Genomic DNA, 21,703 nt, shown 5'->3' with positions numbered 1-21,703 from the left:
TTTCCATCTGCTTGACCTGTCTAAATCTGAAAGTATTGAGTTTCAATCTTCTGTTCAAATTATTTCGATCAGTTTTCTGTTGGATTTATATAGTTATTTTTTGATCTCTTATTTGATGCAGGAAAGTTCATGCCTATTATGTATTTAGTGAGTATTTTTAATTTAATAAAATCTTCCCTTCCTATTTAATGTATTTTTCTCCTCAATTTTACTTTGATAGTCTTTACAAAATGGAATCCATCCTGCCTTATGTATTTTTCTCTATTCTTTTATCTTTTTTTAATCACAAAGCATATTAGTATATAATGAGTGCTTAAAACTGTTAGGTTTTATGATTGTTGTTACTGTTATTCAGATGCTTTTTGTGTGTGTGAGGAAGGTAGGCCCTGAGCTAACATCTGTGCCAATCTTCCTCCAATTTATGTGGAGTGCCACCACAGTGTGGCCTGATAAGTGGTTGTAGGTCCACACCCGGGATCTAAAGTGGCAAACCCTGGGCTGCCAAAGCGGAGTGCATGAACTTAACCACTACACCACTGGGACAGCCCTTGGATGCCTTTTTTTTTTAGTTTTAGTATAACCTGCAGTTGTACTTTATAAAAAATTCTTGAAATACTTATAGATTTTCAGAAGAGTTATAAACCAGTGCTCACAATTATTTACATCCTATGCTATATACATTCATCAAAACTGAGAAATTAACATTGGTGCTGCATTAGGAACTAAACTATAGACTTTATTAGGATTTCACCAGTATTTCCATGATGGTCCTTTTCTGTTTCAGCACCTGACCCAGGATACCACACTGCATTGAGTCATTACTTTCCTCATTCTCCTTCAATCTGAGACAGTGTCTCGGTCTTTCCCTGCATTTCACGACTTTGACACTTTTCAAGAGTACTGGTCAGGTGTTTTGTAGACTGTTCCTCAATTTGGGTTTTTCTGATATTTTCTCACGGGGCTATGGGTTTGGGGAATTATACCATAGAAGGGAAGTGCCCTTTCAGGGAATCATATCAGAGTATACGTGACATCAACGTGATGTGTCACGGGTGATAGAGCCTTGATCACAGGGGTTTCGCCAGGTTTCTCCACTATAAAGTTACTCTTTTTCCCTTTGCCAACTCTATTCACCGGAAAGGAGTCACTGAGTCCAGTCTCTCAAAGGGAGAGGAATTAGGTTCCGTCTCCTGAAGGGAAGGGTGTCAACTGGTGGGCCTCTGTTAAATCGACCACGGTAGTTAGTAAATATGCTGAGGCTGTGCTAGCATCCTATTTCTCTTTAAAATTTTACCCACTAATTTCAGCGTCCATCTGTGGATCTTGCCTGTGGCAGTTACCCCTGTGGTGTTCTAATGGTGATTTTTCTATTTCCCTTGTTCTTTTTACATTTATTATTTGGAATTCTCCTGTAAGGAATATTTTCCTTTTCTTCCCCATTTGTTTGTTTATTCCAGAATCAGCAAACTCTTTCTGTAATGGGCCAGATAGAAAATATTTGTGGACCAAACAGTCTGTGTCACACAACTAACTCTACTCTTGTAGTGTGAAACAGCCATAGATAATGCGTAAGTAAGTGGGTGTGGATATGTTCCAATAAATCTTTATTTTTAAAAACAAGCATTGGGCCAAATTTGGCCTGCAGGCCAACTTCTGATAATTAATTCATTTATTTATATCAGATGAACTTATGGATATTTATTTTGTTCTTTGGGTTATAAATGTATTACTATCACTATTTATTTTATTATTCAAATTGTCCCAGCTTTGGCCTTTGGGAGCTCTTTCAGTCAGCTCCTTTGACATTTGCCCATCTTTGGGGTTTATTTATTTATTTAATTTGTGAACTTTCTTATTTTCTGGCACTACAAGATCCTCCAGGCTCATTTTTTAAATGGGTAGTTTGTATTTTTGTCTCTTAACACATGAGATGTCTTCCTCCTTCCTTCTCATCGGAAGGTCTCAATACTTGACTGGTTTTAGAGTTCTTAAGTTTACGATGTTTATTTTTTGTGTTCCGGTGTTTAATGTTCTCTAAAGTCTGCCTGATGTTTTTCCTACCATTTTGGATGGACGGTTGGGGTGTGAGGGTGGGGAGTTTAATGTTTTGAAACTACGAGGTTTTGCAAGAATAGATATGAAGTCGATTTCCTCTCAGCCTCTGCTGCCCCCATCACTGAGATCTTTTTTTGACCTACAGACTCAAGATGTAGAAATTTCTTCTAGAATGCCTTGTTAGTGTTCTTGTTTCATGTTGATGTTTTCCCTCTGCCAGACTTACATTGGTTGGTTCTCTGTTAATGGTCCTCGATGTCTCTTCTCATTTTCCTTCATGTTTTCTTTAAAAATCTCTATGTCCTTTTCTTCTGCAGTCTTGGAGAGCTTTTTAAGTATGTTGTCTATGTCACCGATTTGACTTTCTGCATGTTGATTCTGTCCTTTTCTGGTTCCAATGGGAATTCTACTTCTTTGTTTGCGTTTTTTCTTTGGTTTCCTTACATCCTGTCTTATGTAAACCAGTCTTCTTTCATTTCAATTTCCTTGTCAACCTGTTGGTTTCGTTTCATCACTTATCTTTTTTTCCTCCCTCTCTTTGAAAAACAGAGGTCTTATTTTCTGCAGTCTTTGAAAACATGACACAGGTGCTATCCAAGATCAAGACAAGTGGTACTTTTCTTAGTATGACTTTACTTTGAATTTTTAGTTATGATTATGTCCTGATAGGTTTTATAAATATGTCCTGTGATGATGTTGCTGTTACCAGTTTTTGTCTGTGTGTTTTTGATCAGAGAGCGGTCTCTTTGGTTTGGTGTTTTCCAGTACAGTGGGTGTGGAAATTTCTCTTGGTCCCTTGTCACTTGGATGCTCCTGAGTTCACCATTCAGACTCTCGCCCAGAGGTTAGCTTGAATTACATGGCTCTGAGCCGAATTTCTTGGTCTGGCAGCTATTTCGCTGGTGTTGTTCTGCTGGACTGAGCCCAAGTGCCTCCTGTTGGTACTTCCTTCTCTGACTAGATAATCTGAAGCACTCGCTCTTCTAGACCTCACACAGCCCATTCCTAGTTGCTCTCAGAATTTGTCCTGTCTTTATCCTTCCCAAGGACTTCATACCGCAAATTGTATTGATGGGGTCCCTGCGCCTTTCTACCCCTAAGGGAGTTGGTGTGGGATGTTGAAAGGATGCAGAAAGAGAGGTCCTTGTGGATGTGGGGCTTGAGGTCCAGAATCAGGGAATGTCTAGGGATGGCGGCTCTGGCATATGTATGGGCAGACAGCAGGTGTGCACATCTTCCTTTATCTTTTTTGGCCTTATATTTTGCATTCAGAGGTTAAGGCATGTACTAATAACCCAGAGTTTCTCAGTCCAGCCCTGTCTGGTGTAGGGGGCATCTCTTCAAGAGTCTGGAAAGTCTTTGATTGCTAATCCTGGGTTCCCGAGCTATTGTAATTTTATACACTGTTGTTGTTGTTTGCTGGGAAGCTAGGATAGGGAATATGATTGATGAGTAGTCTGTTTCCATTCCAACCAATGGAGAATTGGAGCAGGAGGCTCCATGGCATGAGGGGGACCCCAGGCGAGTCAAGCTCAAGTCTCCGTCTGAACCATGTAAAGGAGCTCTAGGTTTCCTGTGGCCTTGGCAGGAGTTGAGGGGAGGCGTCTGAAGCCACAGATGTGCTGTCAGCCTCAGGCGGGTTGGGCCCCCTGGACAAGAGTGGGAGGTGGATATAGAGCAGTCACTGGAAGCAAGGGACCCAGCACGCATTGGCCCAAGATGTAGCTCTCTGCTGCTGGCCAGAGGCGGGCAGAGGTTTTATCTTCTATAAAAAATGGGAATAAATTTACTGACTTGTTGGGTTATTTTGAAGATAAAATGAGTCAACATATAGGGATTGTGTCCTACAGTGGCTGGCGCTTAGTGAATGCTGAGTGAATGTTAGGTGGTGGTGGTTAGCTGCTAGTAGAAGGCTGAGGAGGAAGGTGGGGAGTGACCTCTGTCTGCTTACAAGGGCACTGGTCCAGATTTTCTCCATCTCTGAAGGTCCAGTTTGGTTTCAGATTAAATTGTCCTTTCTCAGAGGAATACTCCTGCCCACAGGATTTGAGTGCCCTGCTTCTTCCACCCTTCTTTTTCACAGCACCCTTGTCTTCACCATCAGAGCACCTCCCATGATTTGTTACTACATGTTATTTGGGCTCACTCCTTTAGGGGCTTGTCCCCTTCTAAGCTGGTGGTTTCCCACTTGTGCGATGTGGCCAAGGGGCTAAGAAGTTGGGCTAAGGAGTCGGACGAACTAGGGTTCTAGTCTTGGCTAGCCACCTCCTGACTGTGTGATGGAGGGGAAGTTACCTACCTTCTCTGAGCCTCAACTTCTTCACCTCTCCAATGGTGAGAATAATGCCCAGCGGCAAGCCTTGGTATAAAGATGAAATCTAACACCTTATAACTACTTAACACATTTCCTGGAACTTAGCATCTTCCAATAAAGGTGACTGTCATCATCATTATTCCTAATGAGACAGCCATCCACTTGTCATGGCGGCATTGGTGATAATTGCATCGGAATTTCCCTGCCCACTCCTGCAGTAGCGTAGCATCTCTTATTAACTGGGATCACAGAGAGTAAATGTTAATTAATGATTTGGTTGAACTCTAAGGAATAGTTCAGGGTCTCAGATTGCTTATCTTTGGAGAAAGAAGCTGGCGGGTGTGTGCGAGCATGCGATTTTTGAACACCATCCATGAGGTGGTTAGTCGGTACACAGACAAGGGATGGTTGTTTCCATTTGGAGGGCCTGTGCAGGTAGGGTGGGGTGGTGCATGGGGAGTAGAGTGGCCAGCACCCAGAGGCCCAGGTCTCTGTTTTCAGCGGGTGTAAGGAGTTAAAGGACCATGGCAAAGGTTGGGGGAGCTTAGAGGGGAAGAAGGAATTTCCCAGACGGAGAACCTTGCGGTCCTATGCAAGATCAAGTCCTACATAATGTGGGCTTTTGTTATCAACACAACAAATCAGAATTCTGGTTCAGTTTGAGCTGCTCCTGAGAAGAAGAGGAAAGAGGGTCGGAAAACCTACGCAGGGATGAAAAGGAGATTAGGTACCAGGAGACAGTGGATTCAAAGTCTAATGGGATATGTGGGACCCAGCTTTCCTCTGAGCAACTGCTGGGCATTTTGGTCTTTCAGAAAAAGCAATTGTTTTTCTGGACCTGAAAAAAAGCTTTCTTTTCCCCAGTGTTTAAGCTGGAAGAAGTTAGGTATATAAAAGCACTTTTGTCAACAGAAGTTTCATACATATCAGAGCAATCCCACTCATCTCCCTGTGGTGCTTTGCGATGTACAAGACACTTTACTTTCCCCATATCTGTTTCCTTGCAGTTCCTCCAAGAATCTTGCAGGTAGCTATTATTATTATTTCTATTTTAGAGATGGGGTCACTGAGGCCCAGAGAGGCTGGGCAACTTGCCCACGGTCTATGTGGATAGAAAGTGGCAGGGCCAACAGTTTTCCCCACACACCAGGCTGTTAGGGGTGATCCTGTTCCTACTTTTAGTACTGTCTCTCATCAGTATTGGGTGAACTTAAGTGGAAACGGTTGTCAAACCACCCAGTGGCTTTGTGGATGGGACTAGAGGTGGGAACTGTGGCTTTTCTGTCCCCCATAAAGCCACTTGTGACTCTGTGACTCAATATTTCAGTAACTAGAAGGGAAGAAAAGCAAGCTCTCCTCCTAGCGTGGCCCCAAATAGCTAGGTAGATATTGCACCCTTGCTGACCCCCCAGGCTTCTTGAGCAGCCCTGCTCTGCAGAGCCATCCCCCATACTTGGAAGGACTTATCCAAGTAGGTGGACTCTCTCTTCTTCCCAAGGAGGAGTTGATTATCCTAAAGAGATCCTATTCTGTAGTGGGGAAACTTTCTGTCTTTAGATGCCACCATGGTTTGTGTTCGCAGGAGGATGTGCAAGATTAAGTGACCTTTACTATGGAATGCAAAACTACTCATTTGTATATTCTCCACAACCACCCTGTAAGATAGGTGCTGTTATTTCCGCCTTGCTGGATGAGTCATCTGAGGCCCAAAGAGGTTTAGTAACTTGCTCAAGAACACATGATAAAGGCTTAGCAAGAGATTTAAACCAGATGGTCTTGCTCCATAGCCTGTGTTCTTAAATGCTGTACTAAGCTCATTTTGATGAGTGAGTGCCATCCATCTACTACCCATCCACTCTTGAACTCACCTCTCTACCTACCCTTTTACTCATCACCCATCCATCCAATCATCTGCCCATTTATCCATCTTTCCATTCACCCACCCATCCCACTGTCCTCCTATCTGTTCATCCATCCATCCATCCATCCATCCATCTACCCACCTACCCATCTCACTATCCACCCAGCTGTTGATCTATCTATCAACCATCCATTTTTTCCTCCTTCTTTCTTTCCTTCTTTTTTTCCTTCCTTCCTTCCATCCATCCATCCCACTATCCACCCATATGTTTATTCATTCACTCAACCATCCATTTTTCCATTCATTCATCCAGCCAGCCACCCACCCACCTATCCATTGTGTTGGCTGTTTGTCTAACATGGTTTTCTAGAGCATCATCTTGGGGAAGAAGTTTCTCCATCCTGGGAGGCAAGCATGTGCTTTCTGAAGCTGGAGACTTCCATGCCAACACAGATCCCTTAGCTCCCAAGAAATATCTGGGGGCTTGCTCTTGACACCCTAGGTTGATGTTCTTGGGAATGCTGCTGTTTCAGGGAGTGCCAGGTTGCTTGTTCACTTTCCTCCCTCTGTAAACCTGTGGAGGGTTTCCCCATGCAAAGTTCTCCAAATCCGCAAAGCCACAGGCTCTTGCAGAAATGCTCTTGACTTTCTGAAGCATTGTCACAAAAGAATACTCAACTAGCCTCTTTCCTTGATTAAATGGTTGGAAGCTGGATTAGTTGGCATGGTTTTACTTTTTAAAAAAACTGTTGTAGAATTTGTGTGTTACATCTAAAAATTATGTAATAAATCTAAAACAGATGTTCACAGAGCATTTTATAAGGAGAGAAATTTTAATAGAAACGGGCCAATTTGATTTGAGATAAATCAATTAAGGAAACAATTTTAATTGGCTGTGAAGAAGCAGTATTATGAAGAGGCAGTATGGCCTAGCTATTTACATATCTATTAAGTGCAAAGCAATGAAAGTTTTGTTTAATTAGTTTGCATAGCCTCTGTTTTGCATAAACCATTGGGGGACAAGCTTACTTTTCAATTTTTTTTACATTATATTGTGGAAAATTTTAAACAGATAAGAATTCAGACATGTAAACATAACAGTGATGTAATGAACCCCTATGTACCCATTACCCATCTTTAACAATTATCAGCTGTAACTGTATCCCCTTTCCCCTATTGTATTGGTTTTCTTTTCATGAGTTTTGATGGCATATTCCTCACTTATTACTGAATTTTATTGGGTCAAAATTTCATTCTAGAAAAGTGTATTATGTTGACATTGAAATATAATAAACTTTTGAATAGAATTGCTTACTTTTTCATTGAAATTTAGCTTTTTTGGTAGAGCATTGGGAATTTTCTGTCATTTGTTCTAATTAAAAAAAATTTGAATCTAGAGCAAAGTTGGAAGAATAATAAAGGAACCCTCACATACCCCTCACCTTGGTAGACCAGTGGTTAGTATCAGGACTGGCATTTTCCTAAGTGTGTTTTTCCATGAGATTCCTTGAAGACAGGGGAGATTTCCTTACTGTAAAGGTACGTAGACAGTAGCACACGGCTCTAGAACCAGAGAGACACGGGTTCCGGTCTCAGCTCCACCACCGCCTAGCCCTACATTGTAGGCAAGTTGCTTCGTACTCAATCCGTTCGTCTACCAATGGGAGTAATGATGGTGTACACCCCGTGGGGCTATGCAAGCACATAACAGGCCATCAACAAGTGTGACCTATCACCTTGCCGTGCGGTTGTGCTCCCCGCATGGCGGCTGGGGGAGCTGAATAGAAGGAAATCGGGCTTTGTTGATTCAAGTCATTTTGGTCAATATGGAAGATTTTTGTAGTTGAGAGAATCGCTGGGCCTCGTGATTAAGAAAATAAATCCAGATGAGAGGGTTCAAATCCTAGCTCTGCCCTTCCCACCTTGGAACTTGGTTGAGTGACTTAATCTCTCTGAGTCCTTGTTTCCTCACTGTAAACTGGGGGTGGAGAGAATACCTACCACACTGGGATGTGGGCAGGAGAAAATGAGATGGGCGCATCCTTGCCCGACATTTAGTATTGTGTCTGCTTCATCCATGCCCGGTGAATGTTAGTAATCATTAGTATTATTGTAAGGGCACATTAGCATTGTGCCCGCCATAAAATACCCCGTAAATGTCACTTATTATTATAAGTGAGGGTGAAAAAGCCACACCAAATTGGTCTTTAAAAGTCTGGTTCCACTTTGCTGCAATGAAAAGAATAAAGATCTTTCCTGAAAGCTTGCAATGTGATTTCCAGTAGGAGTAAGTCTGGGATGGACAGACGGATGCCAACAGCAGGGCATGGCATCACTCAGTCATCGTGGGAAATGACCGTGTGCCTTAGGTTCCATTCAGTGATGTCCTAAAATAAACCAGCCTTCTTGATGGTTCCTGGAAGTGTCAGCTTCCTGCATTGATCAGCTCGCCCCATGGCCAGGGCGGGCACCTCCTCCCTGAGGGCTTGTGCTGTCCTTGTTGCCTGTGACTGATCTTTTCCTCTCTCTCTCTCTTTTCTGACTCTCATCTTGTATCCCAGGTTGAAAGGATTGTAGACAAGAGGAAGAACAAGAAAGGGAAATGGGAGTATCTTATCCGGTGGAAAGGCTATGGGAGCACCGAGGACACGTGGGAGCCCGAGCACCACCTGCTGCACTGTGAGGAGTTTATCGACGAATTCAACGGGCTGCACTTGTCCAAGGAGAAGAGGATCAAGTCAGGGAAGCAGGCCAGTGCCTCCAAGCTCCTGCGGGACAGCCGAGGCCCATCCGTTGAGAAACTCCCCCACAGACCTTCTGAATCTGGAAAGAGCAAAGGGACTTCCCATAAACGGAAGCGAATCAACCCTTCCCTGTCCAAGCCGAAGAAAGGGTACCCAGCCAAGCCCCCTGCGGGAGGGGACAGGGCCACCAAGACGGTGTCTTACAGGACTACCCCCAGTGGTTTGCAAATAATGCCCCTGAAAAAGGCTCAGAATGGGCTAGAAAATGGGGACGCCGGTTCTGAGAAGGACGAGAGGCACTTCGGAAACGGGTCCCACCAGCCCGGCTTGGATTTGAATGATGTCGGAGAGCAAGACCTGGGCGAGTGCGATGTTAGCCACACGGCGCTGGCGGAGAACGGGCTCGGTATGTGGCTTGTCTTCCCCTTGCGTTTGGCCCTGGCCACGTGGATTAGGGCTTTGTGTGCAGCCTAGGGAGCTGCATCTGACCCCCAGCCAGGCAGGAATTCTCCCTTGTCTCTCTCCACCAGGGCCGAGTAGACTTGGTCATATGCCCACACTGGTTGCAGACACCTCTGCGTGTGGGGAGGCCAAGCCCCTGGTGCTCCAGCCAGGGCCTGTAATGGGTTGAAAACCCCTGACTGCACTTCAGGACACCCAAGACCATGGGAACTAGTCTAGAGCCCCTGCTCTGAGGGCAACTCCAAGTCCCCATCCATCAGGACCCCGAGACTCATGTCCCCAGAGGGCCTGTGCCTTTCTGGGGCAGCATGCACCTCACAGAGCCTTGCTTGCCATCTCATTGTGCTCCCAGCAGTGTAGCTTGGAGAGGGCATCTGGGCTGGAGTCTGTTCCTCCTTCCCAGACCCAGTTTGGATGTGGAGTTCTCCAAACCTGTCTGTAAGCCTGAGCCTCTTGCCCTTCATCTGTTGCTAACATGCATGATCTGGCCCCATTTCTGTGTCGGGTCCTAAATGCCACCTGACCCCATCTTAGGCTGTTCTTTGATTTGCCTCTTCTTACTCTACCCTGGAAGCCACACAGCAGTGATTATGGAATTCCTTCCTCTTCCCAAGTCCCCACAGGCAAAATTAAGGAAAGAGGAGGCAATGACCCAGGTAATTCAAGCTCCCAAACCTGACATTTCCTCCATAGTCCAGTTGCTTCTTGCCTGAGTCCTTAGTGGCTCAAATCATCCAGGTTAGCCATCCTTGCCGGTTACACGCATGCCCTCATTTCTCGCATACCTGTGTGTCTACATGGTGGCGTTTCCTCTTTCGCTGCCAGAACCCTAAGCCTCGGGATGTCAGAAAATCCTGCATGAGTGTGGACAACCCACGCCCAACAGAGTTGAGCCATCCGATGCTCTGGATGGAACCAGAGTGTGAGAACAGGGATGCTGGGCTGCAGGTGGGACGGGCTGGAATTGCTCACGGAGGGATGGGATGACGGAGGCAAATGCAGCTGAGAGGCATGGTGAGTTCAGAGTTCAGAGTGCTCAGAAAATGCCCCGCTGGGGAGACCAGGACATCTTTAGGGACTCTCCCCGGGGAATCCGAGCGCTCCACTTTGAGGTTCCTCTTTCTCCAGAGAGAGAAATTTCACCCAAATAGGATTTATTTATCTCTGCCCCAGATTGACTCACGTTTCTGTCTGGGGATCCCTGGTGCTGACATGACCCTGCCTGCTAACATATGTAAAAGCTGTTTGTTTTGAAAATTCATCTCTCCGAGAGGAGCGGGCTTGTGTCGATGAGGCCTGGCATGAACACCCATGTTCGATGTTCCTGTGACAGCTGCCAGCAGTGGAGGAATTCCCCGTCGTGGGGAGGGCGGCTGGGGAGGGGAGATTTCGAGGCTCCTTGGGTGCAGGCTCAGGGAACTTGGGCTTGATTCCCTGCACCCTGCCCTGCTCAAAATGTGGCTGCCCTGAGAGTGAGGGGAGAAACATGAGGGTGGACGGTTTGCTGATTGGAGCTGCTAGACCTGCAGAATGAAGGAGAGAGGCCAGACTGGTGGAGAAGGCTGGAGGAAGGCACGCCTCTCCTTCATGCAACTCTCCAAAGGGGCAGAGCTGCCGGCCGTTTGCTCTCCATCCTTGGGCCTCGTCGATGCCCCCTGGCTCACGATCTGATGATGGGGCGTGGTACCCCACGACCAAGGGAAATAGGTGAGGACGAGCCTGCTGGCCTCAGTGGCGACCTTGTACACCCCCAGCATTAACTCTGGAACGCTTCTTTACACTTTCTCGTCCCTGATCCCTCGTCGGCCTCATTTGTTCCCTGAGGTTGAATCTTCTCTACTCCACCTGGGCCCACCTGGATAGAGAGGAGGAAGCCATCCCTTTTGTTCGGTTTTGGATGTTCCTGAAGGGCCTTCTTGCTCAGTCACATCCCATCGTATTGGTGTCCTTGAGAGCCTCTCATAGGCTGTCAGATTCTCAGATTTGACCCATAGATTACCTGGAGCCTTGTTAGAATGTTGACTAAGGCTGGAGGAGCCCTTTCACCAGCACCTGGTGACTCTGTGCATCTCAAGGCATGCTCTGTGCGCAGTGGGGGTGGCAGTGAAGTTTCTGATCAGGTGTCGGTTTAAATCGTTTGATACTTTTTTTGAGCACTTCCTAAGGATTAGTCACCACACTAGATGCTTGGAGTAGAGTAATGAAGAGATAGGTAGGGACTGCTCTCTCTGACACTTACAGTCTACTCTCCAGTAAGCTGAGAGTAGCTGTCCCTAGGTCAATGTTGAGATTCCTGAGGCTGGCTCATCGGAAGGAGTAACATGTATGTTATGTAGATGGTATGCCTTTCCTATACCTGCAGTGACATCTCCTGTGATCACTGGGATGATAAATGCTCCAACCACTGTCAGCCTTTAACACTCTAATTAGAACGAGCTTATTATCCAGGTCTTAGGGTAATTGGGGAGAGGAAGAGACTGGGAATCCTTGCCAGAAATACAGAGTGGTTTGGGGTTCTTGGAGAAGACCCAAGGCAGAGGGGGTTTTGTGGTTCTAGAACTTTCCAGCAAGGGGTTGGAGGTGTCATCAAGCAAAACATGGTTCCACTTCTGTTTTCAACCAGAGGGAAGCCTTGATGAAGCCAGTATCCGTGTGCCTGAGGACCCCTGACTGTCTTTTTCCTCCCTTCTTCCTTAACCCTGCCTTCTCTGACCCCCCTCCACCAAAGGATCCGGTTCCCCATGGCAGAAGGGTGAGCCAGCGGGGTTTTCAGCACAGAGGCGGGCTCGTCTTTGCCGGGCAGAAGGGGATGGGGAGATCCTGGCTACGCTTTCCCAACATTTGTTTTGGGGGTGGGCTGTTGCTTTTTATATGATTTTAACTTGTCTTTGGTGAATTATGGTTCTGCATACAGAGAAGCAACTTATGTAACACGTTACTCATTTACTGCTGACTTCCCTGATCTGTGCTGTGGGAACAAATGCTAAATTGGGGCTCCGGCGGGTGGTGTTTTGGTTTCAGACTGCGTTTCCCCCAGCACTGTTGTGAAGTGTACGCAGCAACTCAGGAGCGCTCTTGATTCTGATTCTTCTCCAGTAATGACAAACGGCTCTGTGGTCCAGGGACCATCTGCCTCGGTACCCCTCGGGGAGCTTGTTAAATATGGGCTCCACCCCAATGGAATGAATCGGGATCTCTGGGGCAGGGTGTGGATTATGCATTTTAACAGCCATGGGTGTATATAGTAGTTCCTGTGGAAGCATTTGGTTGTAAGTGATGGGTGGTTCATAGATCTGTTTGTTGGTAGATCCAGACTTACTCCTTGGATTTTAAGCTTGTAAGTGGGAGCGTGATTTGGTCCTTTAAAGGTTTAGTGCCTGACATAATTTCTCTTCCTTGCTAATGTACTTTTTACCAGGCATCTCTTTTCCTCCTTAACAGACCAGTTTCATCTGTATGGAAAAGCTTTTGGGTTCGCTGACCCCTCCTGTGGTCTGGCCCAGGAGAACTTGGTCTGTCTTGTCTAAGTAGACCAAAGCATCTGTACTTTACAATTCAGATGAGCCTTTAACCTGTGGAAGCATGCCTAATCAGGAGCCCATGTTTCACTCTGAGCCCTAGCACAGCACAGCCGCCCAGTGTTCTCCTCATTTCCACGAAGCCAATGAATTTCCACTGTTGATGCTGATCCTGTGGCCCTGTGTTCACATTTCTTTGAATTTTGTGAATCATTTTCCTTGTCTTCTGGTAACTGTTGTCTGTCGCACAGACACCGCCTCTCAGACATTGCTTGATTTAGTCTTTTCAGAATTGTTCCTATCGTTGAATGAGTCATCCCACACAAACGTGCAATATTTATCAATTTCTCTCCATTGATCTTTTAAAATTGTCTCGGCTTTCACTTCTATAATGTTTGTTTATCTCTTCCTACTCACTGTTTCAACATGATTATCGTTTTCCGCTTTATTGATCATCATGGAGTAGCCGTATTTTAAAGGCACTTCAGGACTAAGCACAAACGCGAATGCCCTATGATTTTCGAGAACCTTGGACTCTCAAATGTGGAGCCGCATGAGAATCCCCTGGCGGGTGCGTGCACTGTGCCAGTCCCTGAGTTCCTGATGCAGTAGGTGTGGAGGAGATCTCAAGAGTCTGCCTTTCTAGCCAGTTGCCCGATGCTGCCACGGGTCCAGGACCCCACTTTCAGAACCTCTGCTCTAGACTAATGAGCACCAAGATGGTTGAGACAGAAATGGCAGATGGCGATTGCGAAGACCGATTAGTGGTGCTGGGGAGAGCTGAAGCGCTTTTGCCCTGGACCTTGAGTTTGTGTTTGGGAGAATGTGTAAGTCAGAAGTTTGTGAAGTGGAAAGTGGTAAGTTCAAAGTTTTCGAGAGCGGGCACTTCCCTGGGATGAGGCCTCAGAGTGTACAAAGCACTTTCTGTGATCATCACGGCATCCTGAGCGGTGGCTGCTCTTGTTCTACCCATTGTACAGAGGGGGAGACTGAGGTTTCAAGTGTCCGGGTTGGGACCAGGAGAGAAATGCAGGCAGTTTGACTCCGGAGCTGGCCCCTAGATCGCTGCCCAGCTGGCTTCCAGGCAGTTCCTAGGCCCTAATCACTGACAAAAACGCACCCTGATTGGTGGCCGGGCAGCGCTGGTGGGGCAGGAGCCACTTCTTGGACACATCACCCACATTGGTTATTGATGATAATGCTTCTAAGCCTGAGATACTATGACTAACTCTGTGCTGTTCAAGCTGAAACCCAGGATAAAATGGTCAATTTTCTAAAAACATCCAACTTAACAAAACAGACTCAAGGATGACTAGAAAACCTGAATAGAGCAATAACTAGTCAAGAAATGATTAAATCAGTCATTACAAAGCTCTCATAAAAAGCAGAAAGAAGTCATCCAGGCCCGGATGGTTTTGCAGGTAAACCCACCAAATAATCTAGAACAGATGGTCCCTCTCTTATCCAAATGGTCGTGAAGGACAGAAGAAGAGAAAACACTTCCATTCCTTTGAGGAGCCCAGTAAAACCTGGATTTCCAAACCAGACCAGGAGGGGAGGAACGAGCAAAATGACAGACCAGTTTCACTTAAGGATACACCAGTAAAAGTCCTGAATGACCCCCGGGGGCTTGTTACAGTTCCCACCATACTTCCTCAAAATTTTAACTTTTCCAGAAACTTCTCCATGCCCTGAACTTGACCCCAGTTCATGACCTTTAGATTCACCACTGCTGCTGGGAGTGCCCAGCTTGTGCCCAGAAGGAGCCTAGGGGAAGCTGGCTTGGGACAGCTCCGAGTGTCATGGGCAGTGGCCCCCAAGCCAGCTGGTGAGTCACAGAAAGCTCAGGGAGCATGTCCACTCGGCGGCCTCCCGTTAAGGCAGGTGTCCGTTTCCCTGGGCACAGCTGTTCTTTTAACACACTTCACACACCTGCTCCCAAGCCAACAGACTTGAGCCAACCATTTTGTTTTTCGAAAGCAGGTCCTTTTCTAAACCAACAACGACCACCGAAGCTTCAGGGGTTCTTATGTTTTGTCTTGCAAAGCATGGCAAGCAAGTGACTTTGCTAATGAATGAACTTAAGTCCCTTTTCCCTGGTAATGTGAGGACCATCCAACTTGGCCACCGCCTCTGAGTGGAAAGTGCCAGATCGTGATGGAAAATCTGACTGTCACCTTGACTGGTGGCAAGTCCAAGGGAGAAATCCACTCTTGATTGGTTTGCGGATCCTGGGTTTGATTCTGGCATCCGAAGGAGGCTGAGGGAGTCTTGACCACTGTCAGGATTCGGAGACGAACTTTTACTCTCCCTGTCAGCTCAGATAGTGTTTTCCTCTCTCCCCTACCTCAAAAAACGTCTGAGGAGCTGTTTCCAAGCCACCACTCATCAGTGGCGCACCAAAGCGGGTGGGGAGGGGAGTGGAAGCACCCCTACCAGCAGTGAGAGGGGATACATTGTCTGCAGAGGGTCTCAAAACAATAATCAAAATCAGTTTTCTGACTTTAATGGAAAGCTGCTCCTCCCCATTGGGTGGACCTCCGGGCCCCTGGCCTGCCCCCCACCCTCTGCTCTGCCCATACAAAGGCCAGTCTTCATTCATGATCATGATGTGGTGGTGCTGACTCCTTCTGTCCAGGGAGCCTGCCCACCCTTTGTGTCTAACATACTGGATATCATTTAATCTCCTCAGTGGTTCCCTGACTTAGCAACTTGACACAGCAGTGTAACAAGGTTAGCTGTGATTGGCCTTGTTTCTAGATGGGTAAACTGGGGCTCAGAGAGGTTGAGACAGAGTGCCCCAAGGGGAGGAGTTGGGATGTGGTGTCAGGTCTGTGATGCTGAAGCTCTCAGAGGTCTGTGACCAGTTGTTTTTTGTTGTTTGTTTTGCTGAGGAAGATTAGCCCTGAGCTAACATCTGTGCCAGTCTTCCTCTACTTCATACATGGGTCACCGCCACAGCATGGCTGACGAGTGGTGTAGGTCTGCACCCAGGATCTGAATCCGCAAACCCGAGCTGCTGAAGCAGAGCATGGCAAACTTAACCACTACCCCACAGGGCCAGCTCTAAGTGACCAGTTTTATAAATGAAAAAAGGTCCTTCCGGGATTTAGGTTCAAAGCAGCAAACCTTTCCCTGGGTCCTAGGGCAACATTCTGGCCAGTACCCCCAGGCCTTCCTTTGGGACAGCTGCATGGTTCCAAAGATGCTGACTTGGCATTCCAGGCAGGTGGAATCACTGGTCCGGAGTGCTTTTCCTCTGGGCCTTAGATTAAGACACACACACACGCAGAAGAATCCAAGGCCTCACGGAGAAGGTGACATCTGAGTAAAGACTGGAGGTGGTGAGAACATCTTGTTTTAAACTTAAAATCCCGTCTGTGTCAGGCATGGGGAACTGCTTCCCCCTTTTTAGCTGCCCAGGTTTTACAGTGTGCAGAAAAACTGTCCTCTCTCTGACGGACGGCTAGGCTGCCTCCAGAGACACATGCTCTTACCAGCCCTGGCAGTTGCCAGTGTTGGTCGTGTTTTTCCAAGCTCTGTTGTTTTGATTTTAGTTTACAGATGAAGATGGGCATCTTCTCATATTCCTTCCACTTGTGTTTCTTTCCCTGGGAGTGGCCCAAGCATAGTCATGCCAGGTGTAGCAGGAGGTGACATTCAGTATGGTGGGTGGACAAGGGCCACGTCACCTCTGGCAAATTGCGTAGTCTCTCTCAGCCACATTCTTCATAAAATGCATACATCTTGGGGTTGGCATAGAGAATAAGTGAATTCATTCATAGTAAGTCCTTAGAGTATTACCTGCCATATGATAGACAGTTAATAAATATTAGCTATTGTTATTTTTCAATCCTTTTCCCGTTTTTCTAACTAGGGTCTTTTGTATTTTCCGATTTGTTTTTTAGAGCGCTTTACATATTGTGCATTCTAATCCCTGGTTATATATGTTAACTCAACCAGTGCTCATCAAGTGACTACTGTATCACCAGGAACTGTTTAGACAAATAATTGCAATGTTATATACCACAATGGAGATGTGCAGAAGATCCTGAGGGAGCTGTAAGCAGGGTGCCTAAGCCAGCTAGGTAAAGAAGTTAGGAGAGGGCTTCCTGGAGGAAGTGATGTGCAAGCTGAGACTGATAGAATGAGCCAGAACGAGTGAGGAAAGAGGCAGGGATGGTGGGAGGCGATGACAAGCAAGCACAGCGGCGTAGAGCCAAGGATCAGCATGTGGACGCATGGTACCACGTCGTGAAGAATATGGCAGCCCAACCAATTCTAGACACCTTGCAGGGGAGGCCAAAGCTCCAGGAAATTCCCTATGCAGTCGGGGTTGGCTTAAGAACCAGATAGATGGAGCCCGCAGCTGGAGGTGTTGTGGGATTCTTTCTGGAGGGGGCTGAGGAAGTCCTTTATGCAGCCCACACTCTCCAGGCCTGCGAGGCCTCCCTGATCTGGCCTGCCTTGAACCCTTCCCCACACCCGTCTGCCCGTGTTGTGCATGTGTGTTCCCCTCCCTGCCGGCCCTCATATGAGTGGTCAGCCTCTGCTCATCCTTCATGGTTGCTCCAGCAGCAATTCCCCCTGGAACCCTTCCCTGACTCCCAGTGTGGGTCTGCCTCTGGATTTGTTGGCGCACATAGAACCGTGTTTCTTCCCTGACAGCATTCACCTCAGTTTGTGCTGGTCACAACCTGATTGCCTGAATAACTTCTGCCTCCCTCACTAGACTGTAAGCTCCACGAGGGCAGGAATGGTTTCTGTTTTTGCTCACAGTTTTATCTCCAACACCTGACAATGCCGGCCACATTGTAGGTGCTTAAGAAAACCTGCTGAATGAAGGAGTGAATGAATGAATGGATGAAAGAGGGAAAGCAAGAAGCCTTTCCTTCTTTAGGATGTGGGTCCTGAGGCCCCATTGTGAATCCTCCTCACGACTGTGAAATCCTCTCATCACTTGTCTCCATCTCACCCTCCCACCTCGGGTTGCCCCTGGCTCCTGGTGCCCTGTCATGGAGAGTTAATGTCTTGTCAGGGCTCTTCCCAGCAACTAAAGGATTCCCTTTCTGTCGTCTTGTCTGACGCTTGTTTCACCATCTGCCGTGATGGTCCTACTTGCCAACTTCTCCTCCCTTAGCATTCACGCAGCCTCCCTGGCTCTTAATTAAGCGCCTGGGCTCACCCCACCCCGCCCTCCATCAAGGGGATCGCGTATCCCTTTCAGCGAGTGCATTTCATTTGGGTTGTATTTTCTCTATTTTGTCTAGTCCTTTGCTATGAAAGAGAAAATGCAGTGGCCTTCTTCATAGAAGTCCTGGTTACAGAAAAGATTTTGAGATTTCTCCTTTAAGTTTGAGGTAAACTTTGGAGGCAGCTTGGGAAGGAAGAAACTGGAAAGAGTGAGCATGGGCTTTGGAGACAGAGGGCCTGTGAGTTCAAGTACAACCCACCTCTTGTTGAGTGAGTAACTCTAAGCAAGTCATAGTGCTTTGGAGCCTCGGTTTTGACCTCTGTTCTGTGGGAATAACCATCCCTACTACAAAGGATGGAATGATGAGTCCCAGCACGCAGTCAGTGCGGAGTGGGTGTTAATTTCTCTTCCCCTTTCTTAGACTGTGTTGCTTATGGAGCCTCTCGCTTTACCCTACCCTCGTATGTCCTGTAGCCTTCTCATCAACACTAGGATATTAATTTTCATTCTTTCTATGTAAACCAGCAAGGCGAATTCAAGAGGCTCCACTTCTGGGTAGTGGGATGACTGACCCTGTCACTTCTGTCCTTGATGGAAGTCATAGTCTTGAGTCTTCCGCCCGCCATCTTGGTGATGATAGTACCAGGTTGGAGGTTGCCATCTTCAAGTGTGTTTTCTTCTTCTGTGACATAGAGCTCTGGTGGTTTTTCCCACCTTCAGCCTCTTTCTCGACTCTCTCCCAGTTCTCCTCACTAGCAGGAAGTGGATCTATGCTGAGTTCCCAGAGTTTAAACAAGATGGCCGATTGCTGGCCTGCCTTTTCACCAGCAACTCCTCGCATCACTTGGTGGTGAGAGAGAAGCAGCTGGCCACAGGTTTACTGAGCACCTGTGTACACCAGGCCTGCTGTTGGGTGCTGAGGCTGTGGCCGCGTGTGGGAGATTCTTGCTGTCCTCACCCAGCTCACACTCTTGTGGGAAAACCCATGTTGTGCTAAACATTCTAGCACACCATGATATGGGAGCACCCTACATGAGTGAGGAACCCACTGGAACTAAGAGATTAGAGAAGGACTTCCAGGTGGAAGCAGCATCTAATCTGAGACCTAAAGGATGCGTCGAGTTTGGTCAGGCAAAGAGGAGATGGAAGAACGTTCTGCACAGTAGGAACTGTATTTTATTAAGATTTGTAGGAAATATGTAACATTTACCACAAATGTCATCAATAAATCTCATTTATACTTTTTTCATCAAACATTGAGTGACTGCTATGAACCAGTACTGTGAACGTAGAAGTGGGTCACTGTGTACCTTGTTCTTGGAGTATATTGGTGAATAAGACAAGATGCTCTTAGTTTAGGGAAAAAAGCAAAATAGGGAAAAGACAAATAAATTGACAGTTTCCATACGGTGTCAAAATAGCCAATGTTTATTTATCGAGCCTGTGCTCTGAGCCATGCCCTATTCTAAGCACCATGTATGTAGTTATTCATTTAATCCAGGAGGGAGAATTTATTTCTCTTCCTATTTTACAGATAAGGAAACTGAGGGATATGGAGACCATAGACTTGCCTATGGGCTATCGGCTGGTGGGTGGCTGATCCAGGCTTTGGATCTAGTTGGCCTGGCTCTGGACCCATTTTCTTAATGATGCTGCTGTTCAGCTTCTTGAGGGTTGGGATTATCTGGGAGTGTGGAGGAGAGCTTGAAATCATTATTTTTTTTTTTCTACGGTTCAGTTAAAGAGGCATTGACTTTGCGCCCACTGTGTGCTGGGAGCTGGGAATATAGAGATGACTAGGCTCATGTTCTAAAGAACTCGAAGCTTATTAAGCTAATTAGGGGATCAGATGGTCCCAGATGACCAGCTGCAAAGCCGAGTGTGCTGAGAACTCAGGAAGGGCCCAGACAGACCGCCACTGGGGCTTGGGGGTGGGCTGTTCCTGGGCACTTGGGGAGGAAGATACAGCTGCCCGGAAGGGAAGCATTTCAGATGGCCCTGAGGGTTCGAGGTGTGAAGGGGGATGGAAACATCACCCTGGGCCAAGGGGACAGCTGAAGCATTTTCCCAGAAGCAGGAAAGTGCAGAGAGTTTCAGAGAACCTCAGACAGTCCTGGAATTTAGGGCGTTTAATGGGCAGGCGTGGGAATTCAGGTTGGAAAGTAGGATGAGGCCAGAAGGTAGAGTTTGTGAGCAGAGGAGAGTCAAGAAAAGAGGAGGAAAAGGATTTTCAACAGAGTCACTGCGTACTTTTGCTGTGTTTGAGGAATCTGGCCTAATAGTCCTCTAGAGTAGGCCTGGCTGTGGAGGGCTCAACAAGGAGACAGGCTTTGACCTCTGGAAAAGTCCCTTTCATCGAGTTACTTTGCATTTTGCATTCATGCTTTGCTCTGCTGTTTAAAACATTTAGATGTCTGATAATAAACATCATAAGATGTATGCTCATCACCCTCAGCAATTCTGAATAACCTTGGTGGAGTTTGTTCAGGCAAAGAGGAGAAGGAAGAATGAAATTAATGAATTTCTTCCTTGGGCTTTCTTGGAATTCACGGCATATGGATTTTGTCAGGCGTGATTATAACATGCCAGATGATGGCTAACATGACTAAGGAAGATTTTTTGTTGTTGTTAAGGTACCTGTAAATTTGAGCTTTGCTGTTGAGTTCAGCCCCAAGATCAGGGATTCTGCATATGGTGACAGGCTCTGGGACAATGACCAGCCCTGAAATAATGGTACAAGTATTGAGTTCAGGTGCATGTTGGGCTCTTTGAACTCTCATGACATGAGTGGGTGGAGTGACTGGAGGGTTTTTTCAGCTTCAGTACCACCCCTCCACTCCCCTAAAGATCCTGACCCCCCAGCCCCACTTGTGTTGAAAGAAGCTGCTGAACCTGCTGGTGGCACATCATTCCTTCTCATGTGCTGAGACAGAAAAAGGCCTGACACGTTAACTTTGCGCCCGTGTACTTCCCCTCTCGCTGCACTGTCAGAATGGCCTGCAACGCTTTAGGGATCTTTGGTGAGTCAACCACAGACCAGGAAATGGTTCTCATGCACTGGAACTATCACTTTCTCTTCTGAGAACTGCAGCTGGAAAACCCTAACCGCGCCGTCAACAAAGTGATGATTTTGCTCAACTGTGGAACCGATGAGTCTTCTCTTTTGTTTTAAGCCTTCCCTCCAGCGAACCCTCTCCGGAGTTGGCAGCTGAAGGGGCTCCAGGGGGTGAATGGCCTTGGGGTGGTCCCAGCCCTGCCTTCTCTCTGTGAATCGTATCTGCTTCCCAAGGTGGCGATCGTGACCAGAATGCTGAGGGGAATGACGGGAAGGGAAATGCCTGGCACTTGCATCTTTTTATGGGGCTCGCAGCAGATCCATCACAATCTCCTTATCCTGCTTTCTGGCCTCTTGCTCTCACTCTCTTACTTTTGGCCAGGAGCTAGAAACTTCTATAGGTCCTCCATTATATGTCTGGCATTTACTCCTTTATCCACTCATTCGTTTATTCCACAGTGACTGACCCGCTTCTGTGTGCTGGGCTGCGTGGGTTCTGA

General features: G+C 46.8%; 1 protein-coding gene across 2 annotated transcripts in view; it reads left to right on the top strand.

Moving 5' to 3' along the window:
• Nucleotides 1-21,703, top strand: part of CDYL2 (chromodomain Y like 2) — a 156,704-nt gene that overhangs the window by 94,739 nt on the left and 40,262 nt on the right. For both annotated transcript variants that reach the window (XM_023637366.2, XM_070262085.1), the window contains exon 2: nucleotides 8,792-9,380. In XM_023637366.2, the coding sequence (XP_023493134.1) occupies nucleotides 8,792-9,380 (589 nt within the window). The remainder of the gene's footprint in view (nucleotides 1-8,791; nucleotides 9,381-21,703) is intronic.

The sequence above is a fragment of the Equus caballus genome, chromosome 3, assembly GCF_041296265.1.
Source record: "Equus caballus isolate H_3958 breed thoroughbred chromosome 3, TB-T2T, whole genome shotgun sequence".
Taxonomy (NCBI): Eukaryota; Metazoa; Chordata; class Mammalia; order Perissodactyla; family Equidae; genus Equus; species Equus caballus.
Note: the sequence above shows the minus strand (reverse complement) of the source record. Positions and strands in the feature narration are given on the sequence as shown.